Source organism: Manis pentadactyla, chromosome 17 (genome assembly GCF_030020395.1).
Source record: "Manis pentadactyla isolate mManPen7 chromosome 17, mManPen7.hap1, whole genome shotgun sequence".
Lineage (NCBI taxonomy): Eukaryota > Metazoa > Chordata > Mammalia > Pholidota > Manidae > Manis > Manis pentadactyla.
The window spans coordinates 52,071,361-52,086,320 of record NC_080035.1 but is presented as its reverse complement, the minus strand read 5'-3'; the positions used below and the strand labels follow the sequence as shown (position 1 = coordinate 52,086,320).

The window sequence follows — 14,960 nt, the reverse complement described above, 5'->3', positions numbered from 1 at the left end:
CAGGATTCTGGATACTTCCTTTGGTCTCTAACAAGAGCACAAATACAGTTAAATGAGAATTCTAATTTTTTTAAGAAGCAGTTTTACTTTATCCTACCTTAAAGCATGATATAGTCCATGTAGTATTTTGTCAAATGGTATTAAACTTGCCTTAGTTTTATTTTTGTTTTTAATAATCTAGACCAAGTCTGTAAAATACAGGATTAACCAAAGTCTAGTAGATAGAAAATACCTAACTGGTTTGAAAGAAAAAAAAAATTATAAAATTTAACCAGAATAACAAGTAGCATTAATTGCAGCTATTTGCACCAGGTTATTCTAATTCAAACCCCTCAGATACATAGCTTCATAGTCAATTCTCAGTAAAAAGCCTAGCGAATCAATTTTTTGCACTCAGGGCAGAAAATCAGAGTAATGAGCCAAAGTTTAGAAAATGTACTAATTGGAGATTATTCCTATGGACTTTTACATCAGTGGTTCTGCACATTATAGACAACTTTGGAGCTTAGTCAAACTGTAACTGCCTGGCTTCTACTCCAAATCAAATCTGAGTTTCTAGGGGTGGACATCTGTATTTTTTTTTAAAGTTCTCCAGACATATACACAAGTGATGGGTTCAGAGGCACCAATTTAGACTTCAATGTAGAATTAACCACATTTTATGGCAATATAGAATTATTCATATTTTAATTCTTATAGGCATTTTAAGCAATAAAATGATGTGATCCTTAGGGGATTAAGCCAGCCATATAACAGATTTGAATTCTTTTCAGTATTTTTGGCACTTTTTAACAGTCAGTGCCAATGGATTAGCTGTGCTCACAATTCAATATTTAATGAAAATATATACTGTAGTGAAATTTTCTCCTTCCTTTAAATATTGTTGGTGACATGACCAATGTAACTTTTCCTATTCTACTATAAGAAAAATTTTTAAACTTAAGTATAAGTATCAGTCAAAATCAACCACAGTAGAAGGTAGGTCAGAAGGAGTCAAAACTAAGAACTGAATCAAAATGGTTAGTGTGAAACCTAGAAAAAAAGCCACAATTCAGGGTATTAAAATAATACTAGAAGATATGGGTAAGGTTCAGGATGGGCCAGGGTGGGTCTCACCAACATTCAGTGGCCCAAAGCATAGCACAGGGCACAAATGTGATGACTTTATTGCCTACAGCCTATGTTCTGATGTCAAATTGGGAATGAGGAACGAGACCGGAAATGAAAGCCTGAGTAAGGAGGCAAGAGAAAGCATTATCAGGATCCAGTAGAGTCCCATGGATCCACCCAGTAAATAAAACAACTTCTTGAGCTAAAGGTCCATTGCCTGGAAGGCAGGAGGAGAAGGGCTACTGATCAGGACTCCACTAGAGACTGTGTGGTTTGCATATATAATGACTGCAGCAGAGCATTACTTACTGCTGTACCTCAACCAGTCCTAAAAATAAGAGTCAGATGAAATTATGAAGCCTTATGGTTAAAAGGGATTTTAAAAGCCGTTCTGTCCAGCTATGCAGCCAATGCTATTAGTAGACCTGGGTTTCATCAATGTCAATAAATGTCAACATTATTTCATAAAGATAAAATAAATGGTAGGCCTGAGTTAACTTCCAATAATCATCTACACTGATCCAAAGTACCAGCAAGTGAAATTTAACCTTTAAGTTCACTTGTATTAAAAACAACTTGAGTAGCTTACCCTTATGTCATTTCTTTCACAAAAAAACTTTCAGAATGAACTATTTTTAAATGTTTAGCAACCCATTCTGTCACTATGTATTTTTTCAGACTAAAGAGAAACTAAAGTTTCTCTCCTCATACGTTAAGTACTTGTGACCTACTGTCCATAGCGCATGCTCCTCGAGTTGTAGTTCCAGCTTTGGCAACTTAATGCTTTGAACTAAACAGTTGGCCCAAACTCCTGCCCCGCCTCCACCCACCCACTCTGACGGCCAATGAGATGTAATGGGACTGAATTTCTAAGAAGGACTCTTCCAAATGGGTAATGAAACTCATGACGAGCACTCGTAAGCCTTTCCTTTGACAGATGGCTTACAGATCTTAGTTTTCATTCTGACATGTTGCTAATTTAAAAATCTGTTATGACACTTTATAGCATGTCTATCATTAATCATGGGAAGTCATTTATTTCTGCTGGGGCTAGGAATTTCACTTTAGTAGGGCAATACACAGTTAACCTAAAATTTTGATGAAACATTTTATGGGAGTAAATCTGATTTCAAGAAGCATTATAAACTTTGATCATTCCTAAAATGGTTGCAAGTTCCCATGAAGGCAATCCCTAAATCTATTCAAACAACACAGTGAAAGGAGAGACATACAGTCACTGAGTTTCCAATTTAGATTGCTCAACTTACTAACATTTCTCGGTTTATAAAAATAATATTGGGTTATCATTTCAGTTAATCATTGAGTTTCCAATTTAGATTGCTCAATTCACTAACATTTCTCTGTTTATAAAAAATAATGTTGGGTTATCATAAAAACAATAAAGAGTTAGTATATAGAGAGAAAACTAAAAAGTACCCATAATCACCCCCTAAATATGGAACTAATCTGTCAATATTTTTGTATTTCTTTCTGTTCATTCTCTGCATTTTTTAACATACTTGAAATTATACAATATATAATTTAGTTTTCTGCTTTTTTAACTGAAGAGTATAGCTATTAAAATGCTATAAAAGACTCATGTCACCAACCTACTGTTGGATACATAATTTTCAGTGTTTCATATTTTTAATATTCTAAAACACAACATAAAGCAGTTATGCATAAGACATATATTTAAGTACATATCCTTACCAGATTCTCCAGCGCTAAAATGATCGAATGGATTCCCTTCAGCATCCGGGTTTAGTAACATCATTTCAAATGGGATATCTTCCACCTGAGAATTTTCACTGTCACCTTTACACGTATATTTGTCTGCATAAAAGACGTGCCAAGTTTGTGGATATGGAATCTGGGACACTGTCAGATTATGTTCAGTCTGATTCATGGTCACTTTAAAGAAAAAGAAAATAGCACTTTCAAAGCAAAACTCTCAAATGTATCCATTGTTTTAATCATATAAACTATTTGAAGTTTGAATTCTTTTGTTTAGTTCTTGTTGGTTTGGAAATCCAAGCCTTGGTGTAGTATTGGAATAACATAAGTCATAAAGCAGATAGAAAGAATGTATCTTAACCAAAGGAATTATTATAAAAGTACTATAAACATCATGAATGAGTTAGAATGGTTTCACTGAAACTTCAAATTTTAATTTTAAACATTTTCAAAGTTTTCAAGTGTGTTAGTAATATTTTAAAAAGTTTTGTAAAAAAATAAACACAACACAAAAGTTCCATTTTAACCATTTTTAGGTTATACCGTCTGTGGCATTAAGTACATTCACAAGCTGTGTAACCACCACAGTGACATTTTCAAAATTACTTAAGTGCATTAAATTTTAAATGGAGCATTTATCTTGGGAAATCATTATATCTAAAGACCAACTGACAAATACCTTAAAAAGATTTTCCAAAATCTTTTTCTCACTGGTTATTCTCAAAAAAAAGGTACTAAAAGTAGAAAAAGAGAAATCACTGTAATACAAGTTATTATACTGGGTCAGGTCTATACAGCAGGGACTCATGAATGTTGGCATCACACAGATCTACGACTGAATCCCGGCTCCAATACTTACCTTCTTTGTGACCTTGGGCAAGTAACATAAATAATGACACCATTTTCTTCATCTGTAAAATGGAGATAATCCTTAGAGCAAAGAGGTGATGCAAGAACTAAGGGATCCCTTAGCACGGTATCTGTCATATAGTAGTTGCTGAATAAAGGTTAACTCTCCTTTTCCTTTCTTTAAAACAAGGTAGTTATACTAATAAGTGGTTTTTAATCCAGGGTAATTCTCCTTCCCTCCAAGGCATTTAAAAATGTGCATGGACAGTTTTGTTGAGAAGAACAATAGCTGAGAAGATACTTGGCAGAGGGCTGTGCGAAGCCTCATGCAATCCAGGATAAGGATAAAGTCTCACACAACAAAGACCTGTCTACCCAAAATGTCGGTAGTACCCCCTTTGAGAAATAATAAACGATGTCCAAGATCTCTTCCAGATCTAAAAATATGATTCTGATCTAAGAGGCACTCATTATCACAAAGCTGTAGGAGGCAATGTTGTCAAACTCTTTAATAAAAACAGAGTTACAAAAGCAAGTCTTGTCCTTATTTACTTAGTATCCTGTGATTCAGCAATTGCTTAACCTCCCTAAACTTGCTTCTTCAGTAGTAAAATTTAAATGCTTGCCCTCTCTAGCTCAGCATTCTCATGAGGAATGAGGCAGTATATGAAAATCCTATGTAAAGGGTCTGATTCTGTACAAAGTATTCTAAAATTAGAAGATTATGATGGGCCCAATTCTCAACTCTATTTTGTCCCCATAGAATGTCAGCTTGTCTTGATCTTTTTCCCAATTGAAGAAAAAAAACATTTTTATAAAAAGAAGACAAATGTGGAAATTTGCATATAGAAGAGATTTTAGAAGACATTAGGAAGTTATTAATTTTCTTAGGTGTAATAATGGTATTGTGGTTATATTGGAGAATGTCTTTACTCTTATAAGATGTATGCTGAATGTGGTGGGGTGAACGGCTTATGACACCACAGCTTATTTTCATACGGCTCGATTAAAAACAAAAATCACACACACATAAATATAAAGCAAATGTAACAAAACAGTAACAATTATTGAATCTACGCCAACTTCTCTGTGGGACTGAAAATTTTCCTGGTAAAAAGTCGAGAAAATGTTATTTATAGGTTGTCTTTATAAATGAGATATAGATGTACCTAGTCAGGATTCACATTTTGAGGACTTGGATTTTACATTTGGAAATTTCATTAGTAGTAGTTAAACTGGACAAGATGATTTTATTAATAATACCACAGCATTGCTTTTTTTGGCTATCTTAATTTAGCTGACGTGCAATTTTTTAAAACTGCACAGGTTCTGGAAAAATATAGCAAAAACTTTAGTTTCTGTTAAATATCTGAAGACCTTTAATAATAATTCAATATGTGATCACTAAGTGGCTCAGAGAAAGAGGGCTTTTGAAATATGCAGCTTGCAATTATATAATCTGGCCCTCATTATAGAAAGGCTCTTCTATGTTACTGTCTTATCATGTGCACTTTTTCTCCTAGATAAAACAAAACAAACATGAACCGTCATATTTTCACCAATACACTTTTTGATGCTTCATTTTAAATTATGTGGATTTATATCAGGTAAAAACATTAAGTATGCTTCATAAAGTGATACTGGCCTTTAGTTTTTGTCTTGCTGCTTTTTTCTAGCAAGCCTGGAAAACAAGCCTCTTGACAAAACTGTATGTTCATTGTTTTTGAGACAAAAGACTATATAGCACAGCACACATAGTCTATGCTGGTGTCATTAGTACCACAAATATTAACAAAATTTGAATTGCAGAGAATGGTATGGAATGGCTAATTGCCCAATCATATTATAAGCTAAAATGAATACTATTAACAAAAATATACAAATAATAAAATACTAACACCTTTAAATGACTGATAAAATATACACCAAATGTACAAAAGGAAATATATGCATGATGTAAAATGCTGGAAATGTTCTACATACATAAAACTATACTTAGCTCTTGTAATCTGACAGCAATTTACTCTGAATCTTTGTTAAACTTTTTTTACATAGAAACTCATAATTTTTAGTGCTTTTAAATGTCTTATTTGCCTGCTTTAAAAACTCACAGAATTTTTATCATTTTTTTTAACTTGTTTTATGACATTATGGAAAAAGAACAAAGGAAAACTGAAAAATAATCTCTCAAACACTAATTTGGGAGACTGTAACTCACAAGCAACATGTAACACTAGGGGATTTGTCCAATCTTCTAGTCTTTTCATAGTTCATAGCAGCAGTAAGGTTTTACATAAGAGTTAGTCATTGTCAGAACTCATTACCAAGTAGGTGAAAGGCTATTAACTCTTAAGTCTCATTAATGGCCAGGGAATGAGAATTATTTCTACAAAGAATTTTAAAAAATATGTGGTGTTACTACACTGTCATGAATTTAAGGACATGAATGCACCAAAGCTCCTAAATAATAACATACTATAACTATGACAGCTAATATATAAACACCAGTGAATACAGTTTTGTAAAACTTAGCTTTTGTTATTGGAAAATAATTTTAATGAAATATGCAGAAGTGATATAATATCACCAGTGTTTAATTTATTTCAAGTCCCCAAATTTAAGCAAACAATTTTCATTTCTCAAAAATTTGTTTCCTGAGATCTTCTGTTCCAATAATTCCAAAGAACACCCTTGCGCTTGTCAGAGCAGAGAATAGGAAGGGAAAATAGAAAAACAACAGCAAGGTTTTATAAATTACAGCCCTACATACATGAAACTCCATCCTAAAGAGTTGAATCAGAGCATTTTAGGATTTTCAGGAAACTTAGAGGAAACTACTCCAATTTCCTTGCTGTACAGTTAAATGAAGTGCAGCTTGAAGATAAAAAGGCTGTTACAAATCACTAGCAATCATTCTGTTTAGTAGTCTTTCCATGGCACTTTATACATAAGGTCTGTGACTGAAGGTATATAATTAATACAAAAATAATGTTTTTGCAAGTGTAACAGTATATGGTATAGTAGTCACCATCTGATATAAGAAGACAAATTGATTCCTATAGCTCAAAGCTTTAAACTGTCTGGTAAGTTTTTACTGGAGAAGGGAAAAGACTTTGAGGTGCCCAATACAAAGCAAACGACCTACCAATCAAAAAAGCTGTCAAGCACTAAGCTTTATGACAGCTCATCCTGCAAATACTTAGTAAATGCTCAACTAAGGACTAGGATGTTACAAATTCTCATTCTCATAGTACCATGTAATGAACACTCACAGGACTTAGCACAATTCCAATTTCACATTTATTCACACTGATCTGATTCACTCTTCTCACCCCCACTAACCTTAAGGACTGAAAACATGTCAGTATTTTGGTCCCTGACGTAGATCTGATTCACTCTTCTCACCCCCACTAACCTTAAGGACTGAAAACATGTCAGTATTTTGGTCCCTGACGTAGCACCAGTGCCTAGCACAGTACATGAAACAGTGGAAGGACTCAGCGAATGAGTGTGCGAATGAAGGGACCACAAGCCCTGCCACTCTCACAGGATGATTTCATACCAAGTAAATAATAGGTAAAGTGGCAACTCTAATAAGTGCTGTGGAGGAAAGCAAGAGGCAAAAAAACTCAATCGTTGAGTTAATGAAGGGTGGAGTCAAAGAGGGGAAGGAAGAACAAGCAGAGGGAAAGCCTGCGCAAAGGCCCCCCGTAGCACAAAACAGCAGCACAAATAAAACGAGGTGGGGGGGGGACAACATTTCAGATGGAGCTGGGGGGTGGGCTGCAGCCAGACCATGGTGGCTTTGCTGATCAGCTTAATGAGGCCTGTCTTTGTCCTAACAGCAGAAGGAAACCACTTAGATATTTAAGGGGGCAGTGAGGAGATGAATGTGACATGTCAACTCTGCTGTTCAGAAAGATCACTGCTTGCAGAGGGGACCAGCATTGGCTGCAGCGACCAAATAGGAAGCTACTGCACCAGCAGAGGTAAGAGGTGATGGTGGCCTGGAATAACATGATGGGAGTAGGGGTGAAGAAAAGTATTTGGATTCAAGACATATTTTGAGATAACTCACTGATAGACTGGAAGGGGATAAAGGGATCGAAGAGGGGAGTGCTGGAGGACTTTGGTTTCTAGTTTGTTTCCTGGATGGATGGTGGTGCCAGTTCCTGAAATAGGGAACACTGGAAGAGGACCAGGTTTGGATGGGCCAGATGGCGAATTCAGCTTCAGACATTATAAGAACTGGAAACAGAAGGTTTGAGATTATGTATATATATATATGTATACATGCAATATTTAGATGAGCAAACTGGTGTGGAAAGGGGAAAAATAACTGATAATGAGCATCTGCATGAACTTCCTAGTTCATTTCTGAAATTCGGGGTTTAGGTAAATAACTATATAACAAACTGTCCTGTGATATCTGAATCCAGTTGCCAACTCACAAATCTAGATAAAAGATACCACAGTGGGTGGCATAGACTGGGGACTTCCGTTACCACTATTCTGATTAGCTGCTTTATGAGGGAACTACTTTAAGAGGATGTCTGGATGTTAGAAATGGCAGTGTTTTCCTTGACTTGGCTAAAGGACTCAGAGATTCACTGATATACAGAACATGGTAGAGGAAATGTATGGGGAAAAAAGCAAGAGGGATAATTCCAATTTTTTCTTATGGATGCTTCACATTCTTAATGTCTCCTACCATCAATTAACTTCAAAGAGATAAAACAGATAACAAGGCATATGCTTTTTATTTCTATAGGAAAAAGGTCTGCACACACTCTGGATGGCTAACACCCTAATGCCTGGGGTATTGTTGATGAGAATGAAAGAGCTCAAGGATTCAGGCAACTAAGATAATAAAAGGAGAGTTTCTCTAGAGGCAAACCTATAGATTTACAAATAATGTGGTGCTGGTACATCTCCAAATGACATATTGTGTTACTGCATGATTAAGTCCCATGCTCTAATAACATGTTGCAAAACAGCATCACTTGGGCAACGGGACACAATTAATTGAGATAATACGTGGTTAGTGCTTAGTTCAGTGCCACCAGATAATAAGCATTCAACAAATGTTATCACTCATTCCATGTCACCACTGGTTCACATTATATGTGCTGTACTGGTAAGAATTATGTGATCTGTAAGAAGCCTGTTTGAAGGAAAGTATGCTTTTATAAATTATCTGGATGTCTTCTCAAAAATTTTGAACCTTAAAGGGGGAAAAAGGCATTCTATCTTTTGATCAAGGAAAAAGTTAGTTTCCTTTAACCTCAGCTTAAAATGTCCTAGACAAAGTATCATCACAATGTGATGTGGGCTGTGTCATGAAACATCTTGGTGTGTAGATACTATACTATAACATTTAGGATTAAAAAAACATATTTTATGATCAAGGGAAAAAGGAGATACTCACCTGTCAATTGAGCTTTGGCTAATTTTTCCCTGCAGCTATAATCCTGACTGTTTCCCTGCAGCTTAAGCCATTCCCGGGCTTGGAACAGGTGGAGTTTAGCTTCCTTTCCAACAGCTACTGCTATGTTGTTGATTCTGACACTCAGAAGAGCATGGTCACCTTGACATAAAAACAAAAATTGTAACTAGTTTGGTCTTCTGTGGAACTGAGATGAGAGAACAATTCAACACCTCTATTTGTCAAAATGGGAATTTAAAGAGCACAATGTTTCTTAAATCTCACTAAACTACATAAATCACATTATAAAAAACATCCCATTCAGTTGCAAGTGAAGAGATTATTCATGTCAATTATTCAAATTAATGTGTGGTGTTTGCTCATACTGTAGCTGACAACTGATGACATTTAACTGAATAAATAGCAGTATCTGCTGTATCTGCATATTCACTGTAATAGAATTTTTGCCTAGTTTTATAACTACTCCATGTCTTTAACAGTTGTTGATAAACTAGCTATAGAAATTGCTCACCGAAGTTTCTTTTGTTTTCTAATGTAACGTGGCTGTTAATATGTAATTACACTTTTAATGTAGAAAATAAGTATAGCAATAAAGAATAAATATAGCAAAAAAAAAATAACTAGTAGCAATAAAGTTCAAACCAATGAACTTTGGAGTAGGCATTTTACACCTAATACAAAACTTGACATCTGTGACTTTTGCAAAACAACTTTCAGAACACATGTTGTAAGACTATTATAGAATGAGCCTGGTTGCACATACCAACTACATTTAAGGCCCAGAACAGAAATGACAAAAAGTAGCTGACACTGGGGAAAGGATTTTGGGTGAGAAATGAGGTAGGAAACTGTTCTTTCATTTTTCATTTTTAGATCTATTCTCCTGTTGTTGTTTTACTTTTATTACAACTATCACTTTAATTAAGCATTTTTAAATACATAGTATATATCCAAGAATGTCTAAGTATCCTACGTAAATTGGTCCATTATAAATGATCAAAAGTCTTAAAAGTAACTCAAAAGCCCTATTAGCATCTTAAATCATATTCTGAGTTAGAGTTCATTATTTCAATATAGTTTTAGTACTACTAGTTCACTAAATTTGAATTCACTGAGAACTGGTGATAATAAAATGTGTATTTGTACACATAGAGAGTGTTAATATACTTTGAACACTATTCTTCAGTCTTTCTTGAGAAATCTGGATTTACTGCCTACGCTTCTCTATGTTTACCAGATTATCGTAATGAAACACTGGGGTTGTCTAAATCTCTCAGCTAGTCATGAATAATAACCCATTTTATAGTTTCCATACATCCCAGATTTTCCAGCACTGTCCAGACTGTACCATTTATTGTGGAGACATTATTATTATTGTCAATACTCAAAGTACAGTGACAGCCAGTTGATTAAGAAACTGAAAATGTGACCTAAAAAATAGTAACAATACTCTGTTTCTAGAGCTGCTTCTTCATTCACCCAAGGCCTGCTCCACACTAAATTCTGGAAAACTGGGTTGCATCTTTTCTCAGCTTTTTAAAAAACTTCGGATTAAAAATAAGTACTCAATTCCCCTTTCTTTACACGAATTCTGTAATTTCCCAATATATACTTTAAACTCCTTTCCCACACCAAAATAGCTTCTTGTTCCTATTATTTTCTCCTAGGAATCCTCTCTAGGACAATATTCTGATCTTGTATCTTTTAATGATAAAAACAGTATGAATCAAGGTTCCTAACCTCAATATAGCAAATAATTATTTGCAATATAGTACTAGTTAAATTAAGGGTACCAAAAAAATCCCCAAACTTTGAAGATGCAAATAAAACAAAGATTAAAAATGAATTGCACACTCATCCACTGAAGAATTATTGATTTTTGAGGAAGACCAGAAGGTAAGTATCAAACGCACTTGTGATTTCAGAAGGGCCAGAGAGGATACAAATTATGAAGCTTCCAGGTCACACTTAACATGCATTTCTGTCAAATAAACTCTAGGCCTCTTGGTGCATTGTAAATGTACTCCTTTAGTACCACAGTAACCAAATTTGTTCTAGCAATTGTGACAACTAGATTACCCGGTGTTTTACTGAGTTTCCCATATCTCTGTGCTGCAAGTAGGTTTTAGGAAATTGATTTCAAAACCAAAACCAAACCCCCGTAAATTTAAGTTCTGGGTCTTAAATTTACAGGTAATTACGATGTCTTAGTGTATATTATCAGGCTGAGACAGGCGTGAGCTAAAGATGCTTCTGTCAGGTTAAGATCGGGAGGGATGCAGCAGGCAAGTCACCGTACAGTCGTTTGTCTGGGGATTGGGGAAACGGTCTTTTAGGTGCAGAATACAATCACCAATCCGGGGAGGGTGCTGAGGAGGGTGTCGGGAGCAGCAATAGTCGGGTTGGCAGTAAACGCATTCACGATTCAGGACAGCTGCTGCGGCAGCGCTGCGGGCGACGCTGAACATCCAGGTTCGCAGGGCGAAGCCCCGCCTGGCCGCCGCCGGCCTCCCCACGCGAGGCAGGGAGGACGGCCCGCGGGACGGGCCCACGCGCCTTCCTGCCTCTCCCCGCACCTACCGTGGAACTCGAAGCGGCCGATGCTCTGGCCCTGAGCGTCTCGGGCCGCAGCGCTGCTGAAGCTGCCTCGCAGGGTCTTACCGTGGCTCCCCGGCGGCCACCAGCAGCAGGTGATGGCCACCGCCAGCAGCTGCAGCACCCCCATCCCGCCGGCGCTCCGCGCCCACAACCCAGCCTCTAACCGCCGGCCCCACGTCGGCAGCTGCGGGGAGGGCGGGAGCGGGGCCGGCGTTGCCGGCCTGCCCCCGGGAGACTGACAGCCAGCGTGGCCCGCCCGCCCACCGCGAGCCGGGTGTATCCACCAATCACAGGCCCAAGTCAGCGGGACATGCAGAGGCGCGCGTCCCATCACTTGCCAGCCTGCGGGCTAGTTCCCGCCTTTTTTATGGAGCATCAGGAGGATGTTGCTTCAGGTTAAGGAAAAATTATTGCCCACCCCCGCCGTCTTCGTGTGTGGTGCCACTGCGCATGCGCCGGCGCGCGGGCTCGGTCCTGGACGGCTTTGGAGGAGTTTGTGGGATTCGGAAGTAATTGAGCAAACACAGGACAGCACGATTTCTGGCGGAGAGAGGAACTCCCGCCAAGCGCTAGGTGCCTATGTGACTTACTGGACGTTTCCACTTTAATGTCTCAAAAGCATATAACTGTACCTGCCCACAGTTCAACGCGTGAATTGACTTGGCACTTCTAATCGATTTTTACCTGCTAGATGCCGTCTTCTTGAATTATGTCATCATCCCGCAGGCCGGAGAGCTGAGAACTACAGCGACCTTCCCCTCCTTACACCCCTATATCCAATCGATTCAATGAAGCAGACGTTTATTAGCGCCTTTGTTGGGCAGCGACGGTAGGAAGCAGCAGCCACTAGCGATTGAGGTCATCACGGTGTCATCATCTTACTTGGCCTATGGCAGCTGACCTCCCTTCAGTCTCAGTTTTCCTCATATAGCTACACACTGCCCGTCTTTCCCCAGAGCCACAGAAAGCTTTGGGAAACGCATCTTGACTGCATCACTTTCCTTCAAAGGCCTTCCATTGCTGTTAGTACACAACCCAAACTCTAGTACAAGGCTTTCGAGTCTCTTAAAAATTTCCATCTCTCAATTTTTTATCTCCATCCTGTGAAGCCAATGTCAGTTCACTAAGTGCAAGTTCTCCTTTCTGGGCCTATAGCACTTGCAGATACCTCTGGCTGGAATACTTTGCTTATTCTACCTCTTGACCTCACCATCACCTTCCTTTTTCTGTGTTACTCTTTCCCAAAGCACTTTAAGAAGCCTTTCTCAACCCTCCAAGTCTGTGCTATACACCCCTGGAGCCAGAACACCTTACTTCCCTACACAGGAACATGGCCCACTGTATTGTAAATGTCTATTGATTTATCTGAATCCCCCACTATCTGGTCAGACTCTGTCTTGATAGAAGCTCAAAATTAATGAATAAATGTGTATAACTTATGTTCATTTGACAACCATCTTTTATTACCTATAAGCAGGTTCTCAAATAGACCATATCATTTAGAAAAGAAATCTGGAGGGAATACTTCCTACCACATATTCAGTATTTTCTCTACTTCTGGCTGACCAGAAATAAAATGGAGGTATTATAAGATTTTTTAAAGTTGCATTCTTTTTAAATCATAAAAATAATTCATGCAGCTTAGGAAAAAAACCCACAAAGTACATGAAGTAAAATGGAAATCCTCATTTCCTCCTTCCTCTGCTCAAAAGATACCTAAAGGTAACCCATTAAGTTTAGGGTGGATCTTTTCAGACAGGCATTTACAAATGTATGTAGTATTTGCACACCAAGGACAGGAATAAAATTGGTCCTGAAAAAAAAAAAAAACAGAACATGGGCCTTGAATGTTCTGAGGCCTCATCTGTCTCTTTCTTCTCTTCGTAATCAACTTTGTTTTACTCTCACTGTAGGCAGGTTTTTTGCTTCCTCACTTCATTTGAATGAATATGGTTATTGACGAGTCCCAAATTTGTAGTTCCTCAGAGTTGGAGAAGAGCAGCATATGCTAGAACCTTAGTCCAATTCCAATCCCAGGAAAAGACTTCAGTTGGCCTAGGGTGAGTCAGATGCCCAGCCTGTGGCTTTTCCCAGGTTAATCAATTTGTGGAGATCATAAAGAGTAGAGGGCTTTGGTTAGATAAAATTTTAAGTATCCACTACAATATATTTTGTTCTCATTGCATGTTGTGCATTCTATTTAAAGGCTGTATTTCTGTTTAAAAAGTGAGACAATATTAGTAGACATTGAGATTATATCCAGTTCATTTTTATAAGCAATGTAGCGATGAATGTATTTGTTTTCTGCAATTATCTATATTATATGTCATGGAACTTGAGGATTATAGAGTATGTACATTTGAACTTTACAGATATGTTAATATTTTGCCCCCAAAATATAACAAGTGACACTTCCACACATAGTGGGTATTCCCATTTTTAGGTTTTGCCAACACATTCTGTGAAAAAAAAAAAAAAACAATAACCAAAAACAAGATACTTACTCATCTATTCATCAATATTTGTGATTGTTTTTTCTGTGCCGGGTCTGTCCTTAGGGCCTTGGGATTACAGCGAGAAACAAAACAAAGCCCCTCACCTTAGGGGGAGAAGAAACACTGAGCAATCAATGGAAATGTTGACTGCTATGGAGAAAAAGAAAGTAAAGTGGTTCTGCAGGGCTGGGATAGAGCTTGCTATTTTAACTGAGATGGTAAAGTAAGGACTCTCCACTAGGGTGACGTTCAAGCTGAGAACTTAGGTAAGGATAAAAAACTTGTCAGACATCTGGGGACAGGACATCAGGTGCATGGGAAGTAGCATGCCAGGTTAATTCAAGGAAGAGCAAGGAGGACGGAGAGGTTGGGTCCCTGAGCAAGAGCGTGAGTAGAAGGAAAATAACTAACGGTGGGATCTAGGGTACATCTTTACCAGGATTGCAAGCAGCCTGCCCTATCTGTAATCACACTAACAACAAAATAAAAGCGCTATTTTGTAATTCCAACCTCCCATCTCCACACTTTGCCGTAAGAGAACTCACTGCTGCTGTCGCTGGCCCCCAAAACGTTCCAGGCCTCAGTGGCCCGTCCACCCCAATAACTCCTAGCCCACGAGCTTCAGCAGTCAAGAGCTGCGCTTGCGCAGTGGTACTGCGCAACCCGCGCACCCGGGGGCCCGCCCAGCCCGCCAGTGGGCGGGGATAAGCAGGGCAGCCCCGGAA

The 14,960-nt window shown here is 38.0% G+C and overlaps 1 protein-coding gene and 1 long non-coding RNA gene across 4 annotated transcripts in view; both read right to left on the bottom strand.

Moving 5' to 3' along the window:
- GPR180 (G protein-coupled receptor 180) overlaps window positions 1-14,960 on the bottom strand; it is a 31,321-nt gene that overhangs the window by 16,228 nt on the left and 133 nt on the right. Inside the window, exons 1-3 of one of the 3 annotated variants that reach the window (XM_036893966.2) lie at window positions 11,723-12,082; window positions 9,125-9,283; window positions 2,824-3,024 (exon numbers count right to left, since the gene is read on the bottom strand). In XM_036893966.2, the coding sequence (XP_036749861.1) occupies window positions 2,824-3,024; window positions 9,125-9,283; window positions 11,723-12,071 (709 nt within the window). In that variant the 5' untranslated portion in view covers window positions 12,072-12,082. Of the gene's footprint in view, window positions 1-2,823; window positions 3,025-9,124; window positions 9,284-11,722; window positions 12,083-14,960 lie in introns of those variants that run through there. The other 2 variants (XM_036893965.2, XM_036893968.2) reach the window with 2 other exon arrangements.
- On the bottom strand, window positions 13,150-14,943 carry LOC130681442 (uncharacterized). The gene is made up of 3 exons (XR_008994600.1): window positions 14,781-14,943; window positions 14,245-14,339; window positions 13,150-13,824 (listed from the first exon to the last, which is right to left on the bottom strand). It is a non-coding gene; the product is annotated as an uncharacterized LOC130681442 (long non-coding RNA).